At 40.1% G+C, this 24,744-nt stretch overlaps 1 protein-coding gene across 2 annotated transcripts in view; it reads right to left on the reverse strand.

Moving 5' to 3' along the window:
- TMTC3 (transmembrane O-mannosyltransferase targeting cadherins 3) overlaps positions 1–24,744 on the reverse strand; it is a 137,555-nt gene that overhangs the window by 34,924 nt on the left and 77,887 nt on the right. For both annotated transcript variants that reach the window (XM_077471383.1, XM_077471384.1), the window contains exons 12-13: positions 8,279–8,382; positions 194–363 (exon numbers count right to left, since the gene is read on the reverse strand). In XM_077471383.1, coding sequence (XP_077327509.1) covers positions 194–363; positions 8,279–8,382 — 274 coding nt within the window. The remainder of the gene's footprint in view (positions 1–193; positions 364–8,278; positions 8,383–24,744) is intronic.

Below are 24,744 nucleotides of genomic sequence, written 5' to 3' on the forward strand. Positions count from 1 at the left end.
AGATAGACAGTGCAGGGAGAGAAGGATCTATGCATACTGGATAAAACTGCCTTTTTCTACAGTGAAGAGGATTAACCACTTATGTTTATAACAGTATAACAAGCATGCTATGCTGCATATATAGACTGATTTTACTGTTGTGGGTTTAGCAACACTTTAAAGTTCAAGTATTCCAAATATTTTAACATCTTACCTGCTAATATAGGCTTGCTTAAAATCTGGCCTCATACTTATGGCTTGTCTGTATAACTGGTCAGCTTCTTCCAGCCTTGACTCATTTGCACGGATCAAGTTTGCAAGATTTATGTACACGTTCAGATGATTAGGTGCAACACGTGCGGCATACTTCTTTCCTGGTATTACCTTTAATTAAATGAAAATGATACAGTAACAGAAATAAGAACCAAGCCAAAACATTACTAAAAAAATATAAACTCTCTCCCCTAACAAACTTCGCTTACTCAAGACACCACCATCTGTGTCTTGCAGCACACCTGTATGAGCTGCATCCATCGCCTTAAGCCATAATAAACATATGCTCCCACTTTTTCTAACATGCGGACGGCAGTATTTTATAAGTAGAAGGCATGTTTTCTTGGTGTTCACAGATATTCAATAACTACTCCCATGGGTATCTTAGAGCATTCTGGTTTTTCATGCTAAATACTTTGAAAATAGTGTGATCCAAAATGAAACAGCCTAAAAAGAGAACTGACAAACACAAAAATCCCACTGGAATCCATTCCCCCCACCCCCCCCCCCCCCATGAGAAGTAGCTACAGTTTGTAATCTGAAGGGTGAAAAACAGACAATACGCACAAAAATCACTAATATATATTATATATATATATATATATATATATATATATATATTACAGTGCCTTGCGAAAGTATTCGGCCCCCTTGAACTTTTCAACCTTTTGCCACATTTCAGGTTTCAAACATAAAGATATAAAATTTTAATATTTTGTGAAGAATCACCAACAAGTGGGACACAATTGTGAAGTGGAACGAAATCTATTGGATATTTTAAACTTTTTTAGCAAATAAAAAACTGAAAAGTGGTGCGTGCAAAATTATTCGGCCCCTTTACTTTCAGTGCAGCAAACTCACTCCAGAAGTTCAGCGAGGATCTCTGAATGATCCAATGTTGTCCTAAATGACTGATGGTGATAAATAGAATCCACCTGTGTGTAATCAAGTCTCTGTATAAATGCACCTGCTCTGTGATAGTCTCAGGGTTTTGTTGAAAGCGCTGAGAGCATCATGAAGACCAAGGAACACACCAGGCAGGTCCGTAATACTGTTGGAGAAATTTAAAGCCGGATTTGGATACAAAAAGATTTCCCAAGCTTTAAACATCCCAAGGAGCACTGTGCAAGCGATCATTTTGAAATGGAAGGAGTATCAGACCACTGCAAATCTACCAAGACCTGGCCGTCCCTCTAAACTTTCAGCTCAGACAAGGAGAAGACTGACCAGAGATGCAGCCAAGAGGCCCATGATCACTCTGGATGAACTGCAGAGAACTACAGCTGAGTTGGGAAGAGTCTGTCCATAGGACAACAATCAGTCGTACACTGCACAAATCTGGCCTTTATGGAAGAGTGGCAAGAAGAAAGCCATTTCTCAAAGATATCCATAAAAAGTCTCATCTAAAGTTTGCCACAAGCCCCCTGGGAGACACACCAAACATGTGGAAGAAGGTGTTCTGGTCAGATGAAACCAAAATCGAACTTTTTGCCCACAATGCAAAACGATATGTTTGGCGTAAAAGCAACACAGCTCATCACCCTCAACACACCATCCCCACTGTCAAACATGGTGGTGGCAGCATCATGGTTTGGGCCTGCTTTTCTTAAGCAGGGACAGGGAAGATGGTTAAAATTGAGGGGAAGATGGATGCAGCCAAATACAGGACCGAATACTGGATAAAAACCTGTTGGAGCCTGCAAAAGACCTGAAACTGGGAGGGAGCCTTATCTTCCAACCAGACAATGATCCCAAACATACAGCAATGAACCTGAATCCTGAATCCAATCGAGAATCTGTGGAAAGAGCTGAACACTGCTGTTCACAAACGCTCTCCATCCAACCTCACTGAGCTCGAGCTGTTTTGCAAGGAAGAATGGGCAAGAATTTCAGTCTCTTGATGTGCAAAACTGATAGAGACATACCCCAAGCGACTTGCAGCTGTAATCGCAGCAAAAGGTGGCTCTACAAAGTATTAACGCAAGGGGGCCGAATAATTTTGCACGCCCCACCTTTCAGTTTTTTATTTGCTAAAAAAGTTTAAAATATCCAATAGACTTCGTTCCACTTCACAATTGTGTCCCACTTGTTGGTGATTCTTCACAAAAAATAAACATTTTATATCTTTATGTTTGAAGCCTGAAATGTGGCAAAAGGTTGAAAAGTTCAAGGGGGTTGAATACTTTCGCAAGGCAGTGTGTGTATGTGTATGTATGTATGTATGTATATATGTATATATGTATATATGTATATATGTATATATGTATATATATATATATATATATATATATATATATATATATATTTATTTTTATAAAGAAAACACAATTATATGTGACCCTATAATTAAAATAATTTGGACAATAATAAAAACAAGCAATATTATATATCTAATATATATATAATAATTATTATTAAATGAACACAGTCAATTAAACATTTTTACATGCTTATATCTGCAAGCATGCGACTCTGCTCTTAATCATTCCAGTCCAGCAGATTGAACGCGCAGTTGCCTGTAGCTCCTTTACAAATGGCGACAATGCTCCCACTGCATTGAAAGCCAGTTGAATATCGTTGCCACTGTATTAAAGGAAGGCCCAAGAGAGGACATAAAATAGTAGACTCAACAAACATTTAAAACATTTTACTATTCAATACTGGTAATCACATGTCAAGATCATGAACGCCTGATTAGGCCAATAATTGTTTCTAGCGTCTAAAACCTAGACATGGAGACTTAATAATAATTACATTTTAAAGAACTACATATATTTCTTTCAAATTCATACATTTAAGTATACAGATATGTTTGTGGTGTATGGAACAAGAATGGTGAATCCCTGGATCCTCATTGGGTGACATATTTCATTTTCTTTAACATCCTTTAATAAAATCAACATTTTATTAATTATTTCCTGACCATTCTATCAAGCATACATTTTCAAACATTTTAAAAATAAATAAAAACTGGAATTTAAGGTCACCCTGTGGGAATCCTATACATTTCCAATTGGACATATAGTTTTAACCGGGACCCAGAATTTGTACATTCCCATTTCATACTCTACAAACAAAAACTGCTATTAACCACTTAAGGACCGAGACTCTCTTTGAGATGTGTTTACGAATTCAAAACCGTTTTTTTTTGCTAGAAAATTACTTAGAACCCACAAACATTATAATTTTTTTTCTAAAACCCTGGAGAATAAAATGGTGGTCATTGCAATATTTTTTAATTCAAAAAATTGTATTTTTTCCCCAAAAAAGTAAGACAACAGTAAAGTTAGCCCAATTTTTTTTTTATATTGTGAAAAATAATGTTATTTTTTTTATGCATATGAACCGCTGTTAATGCTTTGTTTTTCTAATTGGGCATATTTTTATATTGGTTCTCAATTTTATAATAGCGGCTGTAAGTGCAGGTAATACATTTAGATTGAGCGTTGGGTTCAGGATTACTCTGTACTTCTGATATTTACTTTATAATGTTACGCCGAGTAAATTGATACCAAACATGTCACGCTTCAAAATTGCGTGGAATGGCGACAAATTTTTACCCTTAAAAATCTAAACCTTTTAACCTTACAAATCGACATTTAAAAAAAAAAAAATATACAGGTTGCATGTTTTAAGGTACAGAGGAGATCTAGGGCTAGAATTATTGCTCTCACTCTACCGATTGCGGCAATACCTCACATGTATGGTTTCAACACAGTTTTCATATGTTGGCACTACTCATGTACACGTTCACTTCTGCACGCGAGCTCGGCAGGACTGGCCGCATTTAAAAAAAAAAAAAAAATTCTTATTTTAGCTTTTATTATTTTTACACTTTTTTTTTTTTTTTTTAAGTGTCACTTTTATGCCTATTACAAGGAATGTAAAAATCCCTTGTGATAGAAAAAAAAGCATGTCAGGACCTCTTAAATATGAGATCTGGGGTCAAAAAGACCTCAGATCTCATATTTACACCAAAATACAATGAAAGAAAAAAAAAAAAAAAATGTGGTCATTAAAAAAATAAATTAAAAAAGGCCCTTTACGAGCTATGGGCAGAAGTGACGTTTTGACGTACATTCCCGCCCTGCAGTTATGGAGATGGTTGGGGGTCCATCTTCCCCTCACTCGTCTCCATACCCAGCAAGGATGAAGAGGGCACCGGAGCACAGGTCCCCCTGTTGCCGATAAAAGTGATCTTGCGGCAAATCCGACACATAGGCCACTCTTGTCGGAAAGTGGACCGCCAGCCAAAGAAGAGGATATCGGGGTTATGGCAGCTAGCTGTTGCCATAACAACGATATTCCTCTGCAAACTTAGGACGTATATCAGCGTGCGGTGGTCCATAAGTGGTTAATTGACTATTACAAAAAAAATACACGTTTCTGTAAAATTAATCAAGTCTAATCTCTACCATTTAGATGCCTGCAAGATCAGTTAAACAAAATTAAAAAAGAAAGAGAGAGAGAGAGAGAGAGAGAGAGAGAAGTGTGCTTATCTCTAAAATATTGGCAAGACGGTACATTCTTTAAAGAGAACAAACATTCCCTGGAGAGGTAAAAATATATACACAGCTTTTAGAGACATATCCAGGATTAGAGATGGGTTTTCCAGTGTAGTCCAGAGAGCTTTAACAAAAACACTACAAAAATGCTCATAAAAACACATTTTATGCAACATGAAAGAATACTAGTTGTTTATTGATGAACGCTGTAACCTGGGGTACAACAACCAGTATTAAAAACACACACACACGTAATCATAAAAGTGGTAGCATGAAACAGTCAGATATCAGCTGTTACTACTACTGACAAAGAGCTTTCACTTCTGTTTAGACAAACATGCAATCAAGACACCTGAGAAAAGTCAGGTCCTGGAACTCACTTTATTCTACAGCAGTTAAAGAGGAAGTAAACCCTGATGAGTTTACTTCCTCTTTTTTTCCTGCAAAGGTAAAGCATAATGGACTACTATGCATCGCATAGTAGCCCATTATGTGTCACTTACCTGACACAGGAGCCAGCGAAGTCGCCGCTGTCCCCTGTAGTCCGCCGCATCCATCTTGCTGGTGGGGTCTCGCAGCTCCGCCGCTGTCATTCGGCGAAGCCGCGATGACGTCACTCCCGCGCGTGCGCACGGGAGTCGACAAATGCAGCAGCTCCATTCTTGGAACTGCCGCGCTCAGTGCGCCTGCGCGCCGCTGTCTACGGCGCATGCGCCGTAGACAGCGGTGCCCGTTTTCGGGCAAATATCTCCTAAACCATATAGGTTTAGGAGATATTGCTTGGACCTACAGGTAAGCCTTAATCTAGGCTTACCTGTAGGTCAAAGTGGTTTGTAAGGGTTTACAACCACTTTAAACAAGCAGCATGCTCCGGACCTCATCCCAGAGCTGCTGTCCCACTATAGCAATGGTTCTCAACTCCTGCCCCCAGAGCCCACTAACAGGCCAGGTTTGCAACAAAACAGAAATACATCACAGGTGCAATCAGTGATTGCAGTATTCTAGTCTGCATCTCCCCAAGGGAAGACCTAAAATCTGTCCCGTTAGTGGGTCCTCAGGACAGGAGTTGGGAATCACTGCACTAGAGTATGCAGCACTGTGTTTGGTAGTGGAGGTGGAGTCATGAACATTGCCGAGATAGCTGGAGTAATGCAGAAGTAGGAAAGGCTCCTGCTGTAGTTGCCCCACACCCCTCCAGCAAAGTACCCAAAGGCGTGTGTGTCTCCTATCTCTGCCTTTGTACAGACCTGACTGCTAAGACATGCTAACAGTGTGAGTTGTTTAACCACTACAATACAGGGCACTTTCACCCCCTTCCTTCCCAGCCCAATTTTCAGCTTTCATCGCTCTCGTACTTTCAATGACAATTGCGCGGTCATGCTACACTGTACCCAAATGAAATTGTTATCATTTCGTTTGCAAAAATAGAGCTTTATTTTGGTGGTATTTATTCACGACTCTGTTTTTTATTTTTTGCGATATAAGCGCAAAAAAAGCGGAAATTTGGAAAAAAAACAATATTTTCTTTTTTCTATTTTAAAAGAAATCCAATAAAATCAAATTTTGTCATAAATTTAAGCCAAAATGTATTCTGCTACATGTTTTTGGTAAAAAAAAATCCATTAAGTGTATAATAATTGGTTTGTGTGATCACGGACATATGTACGCAAATGATCATGTACAGATGTGTGCAGGTGATCACGTACATATGTGTGTAGATAATCATTGGAACATGTGATTTTAGTGGGACATATGTGGGAGACATGTGTTTTTTTATTTGGGGACATGTCTTTATTATTTGGAGACATGTGTGTTTTGGGGACATGTGTGGTGACATGTGTATTGTGGTGACATGTGTGTTTACACTGTGTGGTGATGTGTGTATTACACTAGACTGGTGATCAGTTAGTAAAAAGCTGTAAAAACAGCTCATACTCACTGATCACCAGCCGGCTGCAGCGATCTGCTCTCCTCTCCTCTCCTCAGCGATGACTTCTGTGTGAGGAGAGGAGGAGCCGATTGCCTAGCAACCGGCTGTTTGTTTACATCACATGACGGCCGTGATTGGACACGGCTGTCATGTGATCAGGAGGGCCAATCACAGAGCCCTCCTGCCGATCCGAGATGCGCCGCGTCCGGGTGACACGAGCACATCGGGATCGCGCCGCTGCGCGGGCACGCGTTGCGCGCGATCCCCCTCCTTCTGAAGGACGTTCCTGAAAGTCCTATCAGAAGTAGAGAGCTCCCACCCGGCCGTATATGTGCATTGGCCGGGTGGGAAGTGGTTAAATACATGTAACACCTAAATAAAAGCATTGTGGATCACAAACAATTTTTGTCTTTACTCCCCCCCCCCCCCCTCCCTCAGCCTTTGTTACATATCAGCACTGCTGATCTTCTACCAACACTTTTGGTCTACATAAATGCACTCCAGCAACTGCTACGAGGTATATTTCAGAGAGATTTTCCTAATGTTGAGAACAGTGAAACATGCCTGTGCAATGTACGTCAGCTTGCAAACTTCATTGGGAAAGCAAGCGACAGGGTTACAACAGAGGAGAAAGAAGAACAGGAACAGAGCGTTTTTACCCAAAAAAAAAAAGCAAGAACCTTTATAGCAGGGAACATTTTAATGAAAATTATGATTGAATACTATATGTGAATTGAATAATTGGGTTTCTAAGTAAACCTGAAAGTAGAAAAAAAAGTGAATGGCAATGCAATGCACTACACTGCAAAGGTGTGAATAGGTCCTAAAAGTTCTTGCAGTTTATCCCCTTATCGCAAACCAGCCCTAATAAACTTTTTTCTCTACCGTCCCCTTTTTAGCCAGGTTTTTCGTTATTTAGAATCTTATAGAAAACATAGATGGTTCCTCCACCCCCATTTCCTCCTTTCTGATTCTTCCCCTTTTCCTTATGTCTAAACTTTTTCCCCTCGCTATCCATGTGCTTTTGTTTCCTTTTCTTCCCATCTAGCCTTCGACTTGCATTCTGTGCAATCTTTTTTTTATGTTCTGCCCTGGTTTTTTTTAGCTTTATTTCTTGAGCATAAAATTTACCAACCTAGAATTCACAAGGGGGGGGGGGGGACCCCTCAATTTGTTTTCCTTCTTAATGCAAACTTAAATAAGTTCTTTGGATAACATCACAAGACAAACATCTCTGATGAAATACTCTGTTTGAAATCGTTCTTTTAAGTACACTTTCTAGCTCGTGTTTTCCTTATGTCCGATTTTCATGACAATGTGACTGTTTGTTATTTTGGTATTTAACCTACCTCTACAGTCTTGAAAACAACTCAGATTGTTTTTCTAAACCACACTAGCATTCTGAGCCTATAATGAACGTTAGAGTTTGTTGTCAAAATCTTTTTGGTACCAGAAAATGTGGTCAAATACCACAATAAAGTCTTGTTTGCCTCCTCAATGCAAAAATGGGTTTGGGGCTTAAATAGTTAAACTGACCAGCCTGCTCATTTCTGGCAAAATAATGGGAAAGCAAAATGTAAATGTCTTTTACCTGTGGCATTAGTGACTTTGCTATTAAATAGGACTCTTCGGCTTCTTTACTTCTTTCTAGATTTTTGTATGTTCTTCCCACATTCATATGTGCACCAATATCATCTGAAAGGAAAAACAGTTAAGAAAAAAAAAAAAACAGCTTAGTGTTGTACAAAAAAAACGATTTTCAAAAGCATAAAAGACAGCTTACCTGAGGGTTTTTAAATTTGATTAAAGTGGTATTAAACCCAAAATAAGGCTGCCTTGGGAGGCATGACCAGGTGTGCCTTCCCTGGTCATCCCAGGAGGTGGCTACTTTCTTATCGTTTTCATTTTTAGGCTTCATTTCCTTTTTTTTTTTTTTTTTTGCACCTAATGATCTAGGCAACAAGTCTGTTTTTCAACAGAACAAGCTGTCCTTAAAGTCATATGTAGATATAATAATGCTTTAAAGAATATTTTCTACAGCATCTGGCCAGTATTTAGGAACACAGAGTGCAGTAACAATGCACCATTACTGATGCAGGCCATGCATGGGTTGAACAAATTTTCTTTAGAAAAATCAGAAATGTGCATTTTGTAATCCGATGGTGTCACCATTGATTTCTAAAAACTTAACCAACCAAGCCTTCAAACTTCACCTCATGTTGCCACAGAAAAGAAATTTTGTGGCCAGGAATCTTCTTTCCTTTCCAGGTCACAAATCATGCGCATTTATTTTTAGGTTACATTTCTCGCACAATTTTCCCATTATTGGATTAAAAATTTGTTTTAAAAAAAAATTCCAACATACCTGATCACTCAAGTTTGATGGCCACGCGAAAATCGGCCGTTGCTGGCCCACTAATGGTGAGACGTTTGAACACAAATTCAGCAATTACTTACATTTTTTTTTCTAAAAATTGTAATTAGACACATGTATGGCCGGTTTTAAAGCAGTTCCAGGCACTTCTTCCTTGCTTAACCACTTCCTGCCCAGGCCAATTCTGACATTTCTCTCCTACATGTAAAATTCCTAATTTTTTTGCTAGAAAATTACATAGAACCCCCAAAAATTATATATGTTTTTTTAGCAAAGACCCTAGAGAATACAATGGCGGTCATTGCAACTTTTTATCTCGCACGGTATTTGCGCAGCAATTTTTCGAACGCGTTTTTTTCAGAAAAAAAAACAGTTTCATGCTAAAAAAAAAAACAAATCAGTAAAGTTAGCCCAATTTTTTTGCATAATGTGAAAGAGGAGGATACGCCGAGTAAATAGATACCCAACATGTCACGCTTCAAAATTGCACGCGCTCGTGGAATGGCGCCAAACTTTGGTATTTAAAAATCCCCATAGGCGACGCTTTAAAATTTTTTACTGGTTACATGTTTTGGGTTACAGAGGAGGTCTAGGGCTAGAATTATTGCTCTCGCTCCAACGTTCGCGGCGATACCTCACATGTGTGGTTTGAACACCGTTTTCATATGTGGGCGGGACTTACGTATGCGTTCGCTTCTGTGTGCGAGCTCACGGGGACAGGGGCGCTTAAAAAATTTTTTTTTTCTTTTTTATTGTTAATTTTATTTTTATTTTTTTAGTTTTACACTTAAAAAAAAAAAAAAAAAAATTGATGACTTTTATTCCTATTACAAGGAATGTAAACATCCCTTGTAATAGGAATATGGCACGATCGGACCTATTTACAGTGAAATATGGGGTCAATAAGGCCCCATATCTCACCTCTAGGCTGGGCAGAATAAAAAAAAAAAAAAAAAAAAAACGATCCTGGCTTCCTAGCCAGATTGGCGCCGTTAATTTGAATAACGAGGCCGGGCGTGACGTCATAACATCGCGCCCGGCCTCCGAACGATCATAGAGACTCCGGGGACAATCTAGTCCACCGGAAATCTCTATGATCACATGCTGGGGCCGGCGGATCCTGTGACCGACTCACCGATGGAAACGGTGAGTCGGTAGAAGCACCGGAGGGCGGCGGGAGGGGGGGGCGTCCCCTCCCGCCGCCCGTAAGAACGATCAAGCGGCGGAACAGCCGCTATGATCGTTCTTATGGTGTAGGGAATCGCCGGCTGAAAACGGCAATATCTAAATGATGTCTGTGGACTCAGGCATCATTTAGATATAACCACCGAAACCCCAGGCCGTCAATAGACGTACTGCGGTTCTGAAGTGGTTAAGGTATGAAGTAGGTTCAACTAATGCAGGCAAAAGTATGTCATACTGTATGCTTTTACTCAACAAAGTAACTAAAGAAAAACATTTGCAAGCACTCAGTGGAAGTCTTTAATGTTGTGCTTTAGGATTTCAGAGGCTGCTGAATATTTTATATTGCAGACGCGCCTACAACTTATTCAATTACAGACATATTTATAAGATACAGGAGAGACAAGCAACCTTCCCTTGTCTAGATTCATCTGAAAATTGTCTGCATTCACTCCTACATTGAAGGAATTTGTATACTTCCTTAAGAACAGGTTCATAGGGCAAATGCTGAGGCAATTTAGGGTTTTAGAGGAGATCCTAGTTGTCTTGTTAATCCAGTGGCTTCAATAATCAAAGACGTGGAGCAAGCGTACAGAACGTCTAAATTTACTCTATGTTCAGATGACAATTAGGCTACTGACAGTTTCAAAGGGGGTTATTTACTAAAGGCAAATCCACTTTGCACTATAAGTGCACTTGGGAGTGCAGAAGATGTAGATCTGAGGGGGAAGATCTGAAATGAGGGGAAACTCTGCTGATTTTATCATCCAATCATGTGCAAGCTAAAATGCGTTTTCTTTTTTTAATTATTTTCTTTACATGTCCCCTTCGAAATTAGAAGAAGAAAAAAAAAAAGGAGGTTTAAGGTTAAACTACGTAGAGGGTTATTTACTGTAAGAGTGACAAAGTTGTGGAATACCCTTCCACAGGCGGTGGTCTCAGTGGGGGGGCATTGATAGTTTCAAGAAACTATTAGATAAGCACCTGAACGACCACAACATACAGGAATATACAATGTAACACTGACATATAAATCACACACATAGGTTGGACTTGATGGACTTGTGTCTTTTTTCAACCTCACCTACTATGCAACTATGGATCTACAGCGACTGCACTTCCAAATACACTTGTAGTGCAAAGTGAATTTTCTTTTAGTAAATAACCCCCAAAAAGTGTGCTCAGCAACGTCAGCCCACATATTTTGCTTAGGACAGGTTGGCGTTCTAGCACAGCTGGTCCTTCAATGAACTCAGTGGATAGTTTCAATATATGTAGAAAATATATATACTATCAAAATATCTTCCACATTAACACGATCACAAAACAGCAAATAGAAGGGAATAGCCAAGATATAGCTATATGTATATTTTATGCTGGTCTCTTCATTGGAGATCTACCAATGACCCCATAGTTACTGTAAATTGGCAGTATTGCAGACCAAGCAGAACAATTATATAATATATATTTTTTTTTTTTTAACCAAACATTTTATTGAGCAAAAAATACATTTATAGAAACCTGGTACAGTTCTGACAATATTGCAATATGGCATAGCAATATATGATATGATACGTTTACACTTAAAATGCAGTGCATTGAAGCATCATTACCATAGGATAGCAGGATATTTTTTTTCCCCCAGATGTGGTAGCATGCCTATGTTTTTCTTACTACCGTGTATGTGTTACAATTACATCCAGTTTTCAAGCTAGGATAAATAGAAAATATAGATGGAGAAGAGAGAGGGAAAGAGGGTGAAGAAAACATTGTAAGAATACCATTTTCCAAATTCTACGGCTATTAGATAAAATATAAAGGAAATCAGTAATCAGAACCACAGGTGTCTTGGTAAAGTGTCAATGACATCAGTGCATTGTAGTCATGAATATGTAAACATGAACCATGCCGTCCGGGTTTCATGAAATTGGAAAGTTGTAATTTTGGCGTTAGCTAGTGTTTCTTTCATGTCATAAATATTTACTTTATGAAGACAGTCCCTGATAGATGGAATATATGTTGGATTTCCATGTTCAATGTTGTCGGATAAGGATTTGGCTGTGTTGAGCAGGTGTTTCTTCAAAGAATGTTTATTTCTCCAGGGGATATGTAGAGATGTGCAGCAGGCAGCAACCCGATGCAAGTTCAATTTTCGTATCTGTATCTATTTGGCTGGTCCACATCTTTAGCAAATTTTATTTTTTAATTGAAAGACTGCAGCAGGGGTTGTGTACTAACGCGTGAGGATTTTTGTACGTGGTTTCCTGTAGGTGTGTACTTTTTGCACACTTGTGAGCTAGGATACACACTTTTCTCCACCAATTTTCCTGAAAGATTGAAAAGCGTTTTCCCACAATTCTTTAAATGTATCGGTCATGTAGTTTCTCATTTGTTGCAAGAGAATGCTGTAAATTTTACTTTTTTTCAGCGTCATTAAGGCAGATGGTTTCAAAGGTTGTAGGGGGTCCAAATTCTTTTCTGTTCTACTTACAGTTAGAGAACTATGCATTTCTAAATATGTCCAGTAAGGACAGTTTTGTGCTCAGTTCATCCTGCCTGATTGTAGGCAGGGTGTACAGTGCATCCAGGAAAGTATTAACAGCGCTTCACTTTTTCCACATTTTATGTTAAAGCCTCATCCTAAAATGCAATAAATTCATTATTTTCAAAATGGGTAGTAGACTCTTCTGTGAATACTCCATACGGTGTGGGGTAGCTCTTTTCCGACGGCCCTTGAAGCACAGGCTTTTGGGAAACCACATACAATTAGCCAAATGACAGCATGAGTTGGCCAAATGATAGCATTGGACCCTGTGGAAGAACAACGGCACTGTGTATTTGAGGCAAATCTTTCATAATGGCAAGCTGCTCACTTTTGATGCTTCACCGGAGGCATTAGATCTTCCACCCTCTATACACTTCTACCACATGCAACTACGGCATGCAGTAGTGGCCCAGACCAGAACCTTTGAATGGCCCATGTCTTTGGTAACCCAAATTACCTTGATTAAGGAAGAAGCAACCTCCAAGGGTTTTTATATCCCCAGGCTATGCTATGTTGCTTCAGCTGTTTCTGCATAAACATCCCCTAAGTGTAAGGGCTAAGTGGGACAATGACGTTGGTCCACTAGATAGGGATCAATGCGATAAGGCTCTGCAGGCTGTGACCACTTGCTCCTTGAATGTAACCCAGAGATTGACACAGCTCTATATTCTTTTGAGAGTGTACCATACCCCTCAAAGATTATACATTATGGGACTGTTGCTTATGTGCACTAGGTGTAGGTGGTATCACAGTGATCCAATACATCTATTGTAGAGATGTCCCAAACTGCACCTTTATCAGAGGGGAGTGGTAGACACCCTGAATAGAGTATTTTGCTTACTTTGGACGCCAAATCGTGCTTCCTTAATCTATTAGACGAGATTGAATAGGAAAATCATACTAGAGAGGCTGTTAGTAGGACCTTATTTTTAGCTCATAAAATAATTATACACTGGAAATCAGAGTGGGTGGTTGCCTTGGCACACATCGTGCATATGGAAAAACGTATCAGCAAAGGGGGTATGCACGAAAATATGAGAAACTTTGGGACCCGTGGTTGGATGTACATGGTCTTGCCCCCGCAGTTCTAACCAATGATAGGCTCCTGGATCTGAATGTGGGCTGAGTATATAAAGCACGGACAGATGGGGCGCTAATTACTTGGAGCCTAATTTGGGGCTTTTTAGGCGTCCAAATAAAAATGTTCATTGTAAGAATTGCAAGTGTTTGAAAAAAAATGTAATGGATAGGAAAAAAAATAAAAAAATTCTAAATAATTAATTATTTTAACAGCAGCTCTTCCGAACCATGACACTTTTTTTTTTAAGTTCCAGTTCTTTAGGTTCATTCTATCAGTTGAAGCAGGTGCTTAAAGTTTTCTTCAAAGAAGTTTCCTAAATTTTAAGCAAGTTTATATTTTAAGGCTTTAGGTTCCCATTTTAAGGGATAATTTTACTGTATGGTAGACAAGATTTCTGTAGGGAGAGAAAGGTTTAGCGTAGTTTATTTTTAAGTTAGAGACATACAGTACCCATAAATAGCTGTAAGGAGGTTGGGAATAGAAATATGAGGCTGAGTCAAGAAGAACAATAAATCATCAGCATAAGCAGCAGATGTATACTCCCTGCCCCCCACGTTCAGACCCCTTATCAAATGATTAAGGTTAACAGTTCTAATTAAAATATGAACAGCAGTAAGTGACACAGCCTTGTCTCATGCAGTTTTTTAAAAAACAGGATCTGACAATGAGCTGTTTAAGATTTTGTTGTAGGGCCTTGATATTTTTTTGGGGGTACACGACGACTCACAATAGCATCTTCTTTAACCACTGAAGGACCAGGCCATTTTCAGACCCTTGTTGCTTACTAGTTAAAAGTAGTATTTCTTGCTAGAAAATTACTTAGAACCCCCACATACACTATACACATTATATATATATATATATATACACACACACACATTTTCACAAAAGCGATTCCACTCCTCAGATGTGTGTAAATATTTTATTATAACTTTTCATGCGACAACACTGAAGAAATGACACTTTGCTACAATGTAAAGTAGTGAGTGTACAGCTTGTATAACAGTGTAAATTTGCTGTCCTCTCAAAGTAACTCAACATGACTTTAACAAAAGTGAGTACACCCCTAAGTGAAAATGGCCGATTTAGGCCCAGTTAGGCATTTTTACTCCCTGGCATCACTCATTAGCGTTACAAGGTCTCAGGTGTGAATGGGGAACAGGTGTGTTAAAGTTGACGTCATCACTCTCTAAAACTGGTCACTGGACGTTCAACATGGCACCTCATGGCAAAAAACTGAGGATCTGAAAAATATAATTGTTGCTCTACATAAAGTTGGCCTAGGCTATAAGAAGATAGCCAAGACCCTGAAAACTGAGCTGCAGCATGGTGGCCAAAGAATCTACAGTGGTTTAACCGGACAAGTTCCACTCAGAACAGGCCTCGCCATGGTCGACCAAAGAAGTGGAGTGCACATTCTCAGTGTCATAGCCAGAGGTTGTCTTTGAGAAATAGATGCATGAGTGCTGCCAGCATTGCTGCAAAGGTTGAAGGGGTAGGGGGGTCAGCTTGTCAATGCACAGACCATACACTGCATCAAATTAATCTTCTGCATGGCTGTTGTCCCAGAAGGAAGCTTCTTCCAAAGATAATGTACAAGAAAGCCTGCAAACAGTTTGCTGAAGACAAGCAGACTAAGGACATGTTTTACCAGAAACAGGACCTGTGGTCTGATGAGACCAAGGTAAACGTATTTGGTTCAGATGGTGTCAAGCGTGTGTGGTGGCAACCAGGTGAGGAGTACAAAGGCGAGTGTGTTTTGCCTACAGTGGGACTACATGAATGCTGCCAGCACTGGGGAGCTAGAGTTCACTGAGGGAAACATGAATGCCAACATGTACTATGACATACTGAAGCAGAGCACGATTCCCTTCTTTCAGAGACTGGGCCGGAGGGCAGCATTCCAACATAATGACCCCAAACACATGTTCAAGATAACAACTGTCTTCGTAAAGAAGCTCAGGGTAAAGGTCATGGACTGGCCAAGCATGCCTCTAGACCTAAACCCTATTGAGCATCTATGAGGCATCCTCAAATGGAAGGTGGAGGAGCGTAAGGTCTCTAACATCCACCAGCTCCGTGATGTCGTCATGGAGGAGTGGAAGAGGACTCCAGTGGAAATCTGTGAGGCTCTGGTTAACTCCATGCCCAAGAGGGTTAAAGCAGTACTGGAAAATAATGGTGGCCACACAAAATATTGACACTTTGGGCCCAAATTGGACATTTTCACTTAGGGGTGTACTTCAGTGATGTCACATGAAAAGATATAATAAAATATTTACAAAAATGTGAGGGGTGTACTTGTGAGATACTGTGTGTCTGTGTATTATACACAGACGCTAGAGAAAAAAAAAAACTGGTGGTCAGTGCAATATTTTATCTATATATTGCAAATGTTTAACAGTTACCAGTTTAAAAGTTACAGAGGAGGTCTAGTGCTAGAATTATTGCTCTCCCTCCAATGGCGTGGCGATACCTCACGTGCGGTTTAAACACGGTTTACATTTGCGGGCGTGACTTATGTATGCGTTCGCTTCTGTGCGCAAGCACGGACGGGTGGGACGCTGTAATCCCCCCCCCCCCCTTTTATGGTTTTTAGACTGTCCCCTTTATTTTTTGATCACAAGCAATGTAAACATCCCTTGTGACAGCAATAGTTGCGTGTCAGGTATTATTTTTGGAGGGATCCTTTGCACTTAAAAACTTCAAGTTTGGCCATTTGAATACTGCCATTTTTTTTTTAATCTAGCGTCTTTAAGGCTCCAGTAAACTGGAAGTGATGTCATGTCCAGATTAATAGATCATAGACCCGATCACAGACAATTCCAACTTTTTTCGTGTCACTGGCCAGCCGGCGGACGTGCAGGTTGGTTCGCTCGGGCCTCTTGGTGGGACGAGAGAGCCTGGGTGGAGTGGCAGCATGCAGGGGGGGACGGAGAGACGGCCCTCCCGCTGCTTCCAACAACAATTGAGTGGCTGTTTAGTCGCATAGGTTATAACAAGAAAGCTGACCGTCGGCTCTGAACATCAGTGCTAAATTTTGCCTGCAGGCATTTAGCACAAAAAGGGAATCGCCATCTATAAGCTATTCCTTTCTCCCGCAGTTTTTTTAAAGAGGATGCAGCACCCTCGCGTTTCTCAGTGCGACTAGGGATAAATCTTGAAAGAGCGATGGTATCTCCATTAAAAGTAATACGTTCATTTTGTCTAGCCTTAGATAAAATTTCACGACAAAGCTTTGGAGACAGCGAAAAATCTCTAGGAGAGGCATCATCAGCACAAAGTGGTCTGGTGCCCAGTCAAATTTATTAGGAGATTCAGCTGGTCTCTCAAGCAATATATTAAAGACAGTTTGTGGTGCTTATTTATTCTGATCAGCATTGATTGACTTGGTTATCCCTTTCATTCTTATGATACTTCTGTCCTGTTATGCAGGTCCTTCATATGCCTGTTAACTGCAATTGGGTGCTTAGGATGGGAGTCCACTACCCTCTAGTCTCCTAATGGCTGGCCCATTCAGTAGAAACTAGTTGTTCAGTCAGGGATAGTCGATTAGTCTTTAGGACTGTGGGAGAGAGAGGGAGAGAGAGGGAGAGGGAGAGGGAGAGGGAGAGGGAGAGGGGGAGGGGGAGGGGGAGGGGGAGGGGGAGAGGGAGAGGGAGAGGGAGAGGGAGAGGGAGAGGGAGAGGGAGAGGGAGAGAGAGAGAGAGAGATCTATTGGATTTTTGAAACTTTTTTAATTAATAAAAAAATGAAAAGTGGGGCGTGCAAAATTATTCGGCCCCTCTTGCGTTAATACTTTGTAGAGCCACCTTTTGCTGCGATTACAGCTGCAAGTCGCTTGGGGTATGTCACTATCAGTTTTGCACATCGAGAGACTGAAATTCTTGCCCATTCTTCCTTGCAAAACAGCTCGAGCTTAGTGAGGTTGGATGGAGAGCGTTTGTGAACAGCAGTTTTCAGCTCTTTCCACAGATTCTCGATTGGATTCAGGTCTGGACTTTGACTTGGCCATTCTAACACCTGGATACGTTTATTTGTGAACCATTCCTTTGTAGATTTTGCGGTATGTTTGGGATCATTGTCTTGTTGGAAGATGAATCTCCGTCCCAGTTTCAGGTCTTTTGCAGACTCCAACAGGTTTTCACCCAGAATGGTCCTGTATTTGGCTGCATCTATCTTCCCCTCAATTTTAACCATCTTCCCTGTCCCTGCTGATGAAAAGCAGGCCCAAACCATGTTTCTGCCACCACCATGTTTGACAGTGGGGATGGTGTGTTGAGGGTGATGAGCTGTGTTGCTTTTACGCCAAACATATTGTTTTGCATTGTGGGCAAAAAGTTCGATTTTGGTTTCATCTGACCAGAGCACCTTCTTCCACATGTTTGGTGTGTCTCCCAGGTGGCTTGTGGCAAAATTTAGACGAGACTTTTTATGGATATCTTTGAGAAATGGCTTTCTTCTTGCCACTCTTCCATAAAGGCCAGATTTGTGCAGTGTACGACTGATTGTTGTCCTATGGACAGACTCTCCCACCTCAGCTGTAGTTCTCTGCAGTTCATCCAGAGTGATCATGGGTCTCTTGGCTGCATCTCTGATCAGTCTTCTCCTTGTCTGAGCTGAAAGTTTAGAGGGACGGCCAGGTCATGGTAGATTTGCAGTGGTCTGATACTGCTTCCATTTCAAAATGATCGCTTGCACAGTGCTCCTTGGGATGTTTAAAGCTTGGGAAATCTTTTTGTATCCAAATCCGGCTTTAAACTTCTCCACAACAGTATTACGGACCTGCCTGGTGTGTTCCTTGGTCTTCATGATGCTCTCTGCGCTTTCAACAGAACCCTGAGACTATCACAGAGCAAGTGCATTTATACAGAGACTTGGTTATACACAGGTGGATTCTATTTATCACCATCAGTCATTTAGGACAACATTGGATCATTCAGAGATCCTCGCTGAACTTCTGGAGTGAGTTTGCTGCACTGAAAGTAAAGGGGCCGAATAATTTTGCACGCACTACTTTTCAGTTTTTTATTTGCTAAAAAAAGTTTAAATTATCCAATAGATTTTGTTCAACTTCACAACTGTGTCCCACTTGGTGATTCTTCACAAAAAATTAAAATTGTATATCTTTATGTTTGAAGCCTGAAATGTGGCAAAAGGTTGAAAAGTTCAAGGGGGCCGAATACTTTCGCAAGGCACTGTGTGTGTGTGTAAATATTATATATATATATATATATATATATATATATATATATATATATATATATATATATATATATATATATATATATATATAAAAATTTAGAACCATTTCAACCTTTTTTTTTTTTTTTTAAATATGCATTTGAAAGAAAGCAACTAGGTATAAATCTTCTCAAAGAATGTTAAGGTTTTAAAACTCCTATGCATATTATATAATTAGATCTATGTATATCGGGCAGCGATATTTGCCAATTTACATGGTCACGATCTACAGTTTTGCTACACAACTTGTGTGTATTATTGCATAGCATGTGTGCATCTTGTGTTTACTATTGTATAAGTGCAGCTATAGTTCTGTTCAAGCCTAATTTAAACAAGTATACACAATTCACTCACTCACATAATTTAGATTTGCAAAGAATTTATGGCTACAGCTAATAGGATTAAATGATGTACACATTTAAAGGCACTATAACTTTTCTTAAACAGTTACAATTAGTTCAGAGGTCTGGGCTTAAATTATAAATCACAGGCAAAGAACAAATCTCTGCCAAGAACAACGTCGTAAGCCTAATAATTAGATTATAGGTCTAAATGTATAGAAGACTATTTTTCAGTGCATTGCTTAAAGGACAAGATTGTTTAAACTGTATTCTATTTAACATGTCAGCATATTTTTACTTTAGTTTATCCATCATTTGGGGTCTTCAGTTCACAGGCAACCTCAAGATTTGAAGCAAACCACAGGCTTGGACATGGCATTAGTCAGAGTATGTTTGTTTTGGGTGCTACACATTGAAAAGCATCCAAATATTTTATTTATAGGTCAAGAGTTGAGTAGCTGAATTGAAATAAGGCTGATAAGACATGACATCAAAGTGGTCATATTTTATGTTTTAGCAAGATAAAAACAGCTAATGTATACATTTAGTTTAACTATTGCTACTACATCCTCAGAAATACTAAATTTGTACGCTTATTTTTATACCAGTTGGTAGATTCACAAATATTCTTGTCAAACAGTTTAAGATCTATGATAAATTTTCTATACATATTAACCTCTTGCTTACTGGGCAATTAAACCCCCCTCCTGCCCAGACCAATTTTCAGCTTTCAGCGCAGTCAAATTTTTTTCACACAAATGGAGCTTTTTGGTCGTATTTAACCACCACTTGGGTCTTTATTTTTTGCTAAACAAAAAAAGACAGAAATGATGGGCACAGATAAGGAGACAATGATATGTACTGATAAGACGGCACTGATGAGTGGCATTGGTAGGTGGCACTTTAAAGGTGATATTGATAGGCAGCACTGGTGATGAGGCACCGATTGGCGACATTTATAGGGGACACTGTGGGCACTGATAGGTGACACAGTAGCCTCTGCAGAGACTCTCCACGATCATGACTGATATCCCTTTCACAGCTGCTGGCGACCACCAACGTGAGAAGAAACATAGATTACTGGCCCTGTTTACATCACACGATCAGATGTCATTGGCTGACAGCTGATCACGGTGGTAAGGGGTCGGGATCGACCCCTTACTCCGATCTGTCATCAGCAATCTCTCAGACTCGCTGATCATAGAGCGAACCGTGCACGCCCTGCAGGTCTATAGGGCGTCCATAGATGTCCTCCCGGAAAAATAGGTCCACACTATAGCTGTCTTTCGGTTTGAGCAGGGACAGGGGTGGTTAAAGTGACTCTAGCTTGGAAAAATAAAATAAAAAATATGAATGTTGACATACTTCGTAAATCTAGTACGTCAATTCCATTTCTCATAGTACAGGAAACAGGAGTGGATTCTTAAACCATGGTTTAAATCCTGCTGCCATAAGGTTAACGGACACTGGAAAAAGGTTTACCGAGAACCAACACCCATATAATCATACCTACTCTGACTCAACAGTTTCTTAGCAAGCAGTAGAGGGAACACAGGGGAGGTAGGAAGGGACCTGTGTCCTGTATGATAATACGAGATATGGAATTTGCAGGTACGTCAAAATGCCCATTAACCTAAAGGATGAGTTCACTTTTGTACAAAGAATACAAAAAAATAAATGTACATCTTTTTGCAGACAGTCAGGGTAAGCTGTCTGCTCATACATGCAAGCAGTTACACTGACAGGAAGATTAAATTACCTACCTAGAGTGCTAAACAATGCCCTAATAGTTCATTGGGAACTTCAAGCTGACACAGGAGTTGTCTCTTAGGCAATAGGGTGTCCCCCAAGTAATAAAATCGAGGGATGTGAAACAAAAACAGCCAAATATGTAGCAACAGACCCACACGAGATCATAGAACCTAAAACCGACAAATGAAAGAAGCACCTTGTACCTGAAGCAGGGATCAGCTGAGGCAGCAAAAAGGAATTTTGACTTACCTGTAAATACCACCACATCCTGGAGTACTGTACCGTACAAGCAGAATACATTGTCTTGAAATTTTCCAAATTTTGTCACGTTACAACCAAAAACGTAAATGCATTTTATTGGGATTTTATGTGATAGACCAAAACAAAGTGGCACATAATTGTGAAGTGACAGGAAAATATTTTTTTTTCAAAACTTTTTACAAATAAATATCTGAAAAGTGTGGAGTGCATTTTTATTCAGCCCCCTTTACTTTTATACCCCTAACTAAAATTTAGTGGAACCAACTGCCTTCAGAAGTCACCTAATTAGTAAACAGAGTCCACATGTGTGCAATTGAATCTCAGTATAAATACAGCTGATCTGTGAAGCCCCCAGAGGTTTGTTAGAGAACCTTAGTGAACAAACAGCATCATGAAGGCCAAGGACCACATCAGACAGTTTAGGGATAAAGTTGTGGAGAAGTTTAAAGCAGAGTTAGGTTATAAAATAAAAATTAAAAATCCCAAGCTTCCAACATCTCACGGAGCTCTGTTCAATCCATTATCCAAAAATGGAAAGAGTATGGCACACCTGAAAAACTACCAAAATATGGCCGTCCACCTAAATGGACAGGCCGGGCAAGGAGAACATTAATCAGAGAAACAGCCAAGAGGCCCATGGTAACTCTGGTGGAGCTGCAGAGATCCCCAGCTCAAGTGGGAGAATCTGTCCACAGGACAACTATTAGTCATGCACTTCACAAATCTGGCCTTTATGGAAGAGTGGCAGGAAGAAAGCAATTATTTAAAGAAAGCCATAAGAAGTCCCATTTGCAGTCTGCAACAAAATATTTGGGGGACATATCAAACATGTGGAAAAAGGTGCTCTGGTCAGATGAGACCAAAATTGAACTTTTTTGGCCTAAAAAAACAAAAGCACTATGTGTGGCTGAATACAAATGAACACCACACTTTTCAGATATTGGTTAAAAATTTGTAAAACCATTTATGATTTTCCTTTTACTTCACAATTATGTGCCACTTTTTGTTGGTCTATCACATATAATCTCAATAAAATACATGGTTTTGGTTGCAACATGACAAAAAGTGGAAAATGTCAAGGGACTACTTTGAAATGCTATGCCCAGGCATCTCCATATCCCCTAACTGGGAATATAGAGATTTTCCTTTGTAAAGAGAAGCACCTTTGTATTTTATGGAAATGTTTAATAAAACGTTCTTAAGTAAAAAAATGTAAATAAATAAAAAATCTCTATATGTGCTAATAGCTGCACTCTCTGTTGGTTTAAATCTTACCCCTCTCATCGCACCTTCAGTGTCACAACTCCACTTGCTCTTCTCCAACTACCTTTCCATTGGGGTCCCCCAAGGTTCTGTCCTTGGACCTCTACTATTGTCAATCTACACATCCTCCCTGGGTCAGCTGATAGCCTCCCATGGCTTTCACTACCATTTACATGCTGATGACACCCAAACCTATCTCTCTGCCCCTCAGCTCACCCCATCAATCTCCTCACGCATCAGTGATCTACTAACAGACATAACAGCCTGGATGTAAAACCACTTCCTCAAACTTAATCCATCTAAAACAGAGCCCTTAATATTTCCTCCCCCACATGCCCCCTTCCCCTGACTTCTCTGTCAAGAGCAATACCACATCTATCAGTCTGTCCCCACATGCCAGGGTGCTAGGGGTAACCTTAGACTCTGAAGTGTCCTTTCAGGCCCACATACAATCCCTGTCCAAATCATGCCACCATAGCCTCCGCAACATTTCCAAAATACGCCCTTTTTTAACTAATGACACCACCAAGCTTCTATAATTCACTCCCTGGTCATCTTTCGCCTCAACAACTCCCTCATTGGATTACCTTTACATAGACTATCCCCCCTTCAGTTCATAATGAATGCACTGCCAGACTCATCAACCTTACCAGCCATTCAGTGTCCTCCACCCCTCTCTGCCAATCCCTCCACTGGCTTCCACTCAACCAAACGAATAAAATTTAAAGCACTAACAATAATTTACAAAGCCATCCATAACTCTGCCCCTAGTTAAATCGCTAACCTAGTCCCAAAATACCAACCAATCTGCTCTCTTTGGTCATCCCAAGACCTCCTGCTCTCTAGCTCCCTTGTCACCTCCTCCCATGCGCGGGGAGTAACTATAATGTCTGCCCTCATTTTGTAAAGCACTGCGCAAACTGTTGGCACTATATAAAACCTGCATTATAATAATAATAATAATAATAATAATAATAATAATAATAATAATAATAATAATAATAATGTGAATAGAGATTTGAGCAATTCTGGAAGATTGTCTCACAATAGGTTTTAAGGCAATTACACAGAAAGTGGAGCAGAAGGCAATTGATATAATTGCCGCATAACAGCACGATCCTGAAATATAGGTTCATGTTGGTTGTTCATTGTCCTAGTCCAGTTAGCTGCAGTTTGATATACTAAAATTGCTGCAAGAGCTGGCTGCAGGCCTGTTCACACTGCCCACACACTAACCCAGAGCGGCGTTAAAGCAGAGAATCACAATCACTAAGTTCATAATCTGTCTGGGAAAACGTGACATAGATGCAGATAATTGTACTATAGTTAAATCGGCTGCTTTTTGCGTGCTTAAAATAGAGCTAAAATCAGTAGTCCAGACCAGGATTAAAATTGACTTGCTCCGATGCAAGGGACACATTGCTGCTCTGAGGTCGACTGTTGTGCCGGACTTCGTTAGAACGAATGTTTGCCTGCGATTTTGTATTGGCTTCCCTTCACCTGGTCTCCATCTAAGCTACAAGTCAAGTTTTTCCCCTGTGGGATATTCACAGAATAGAGTTTGGAGAATAAGATAAGCGCGTCCACAAGGAATACGTGGAAAACGCAGGTGTAGATTGCCCTGTAACAATTACCTACGGTGAAAAAGCGAGAACAAGTGCCCGAGTACCTTATAAGGGCTGCAGTGGAATTGGCAGTAAAGGATGTTACCCTTGTCATCCATCTGAGACTAAGCTCTCAGTGGTTGAATTTTAGTGGCAGTTTAGAATGCATTCACCTCAATACTTTAAAACTTTTTCATAGCTCATTTCTTTACAGTAACAGGTGACCCTATTACTAAATTATTTTATTTACAGGTGACCCTGTCTTACCTGTCCACAAAGCTGGTCTTTAAACAAAGTCCAGGCTTTGACATTCATGGTGGGCATACCCCCAACGCAAACTTTAGGGACCGAGTTCAAAAGTGTTTGACCACAGCCCTGGACCTGTATTGCACCCTGCGGCTAACTCACTG

Source organism: Lithobates pipiens, unplaced genomic scaffold (genome assembly GCF_037356315.1).
Source record: "Lithobates pipiens isolate NorthernLeopardFrog02 unplaced genomic scaffold, aLitPip1_a1.2 Scaffold_8, whole genome shotgun sequence".
Classification (NCBI taxonomy): domain Eukaryota; kingdom Metazoa; phylum Chordata; class Amphibia; order Anura; family Ranidae; genus Lithobates; species Lithobates pipiens.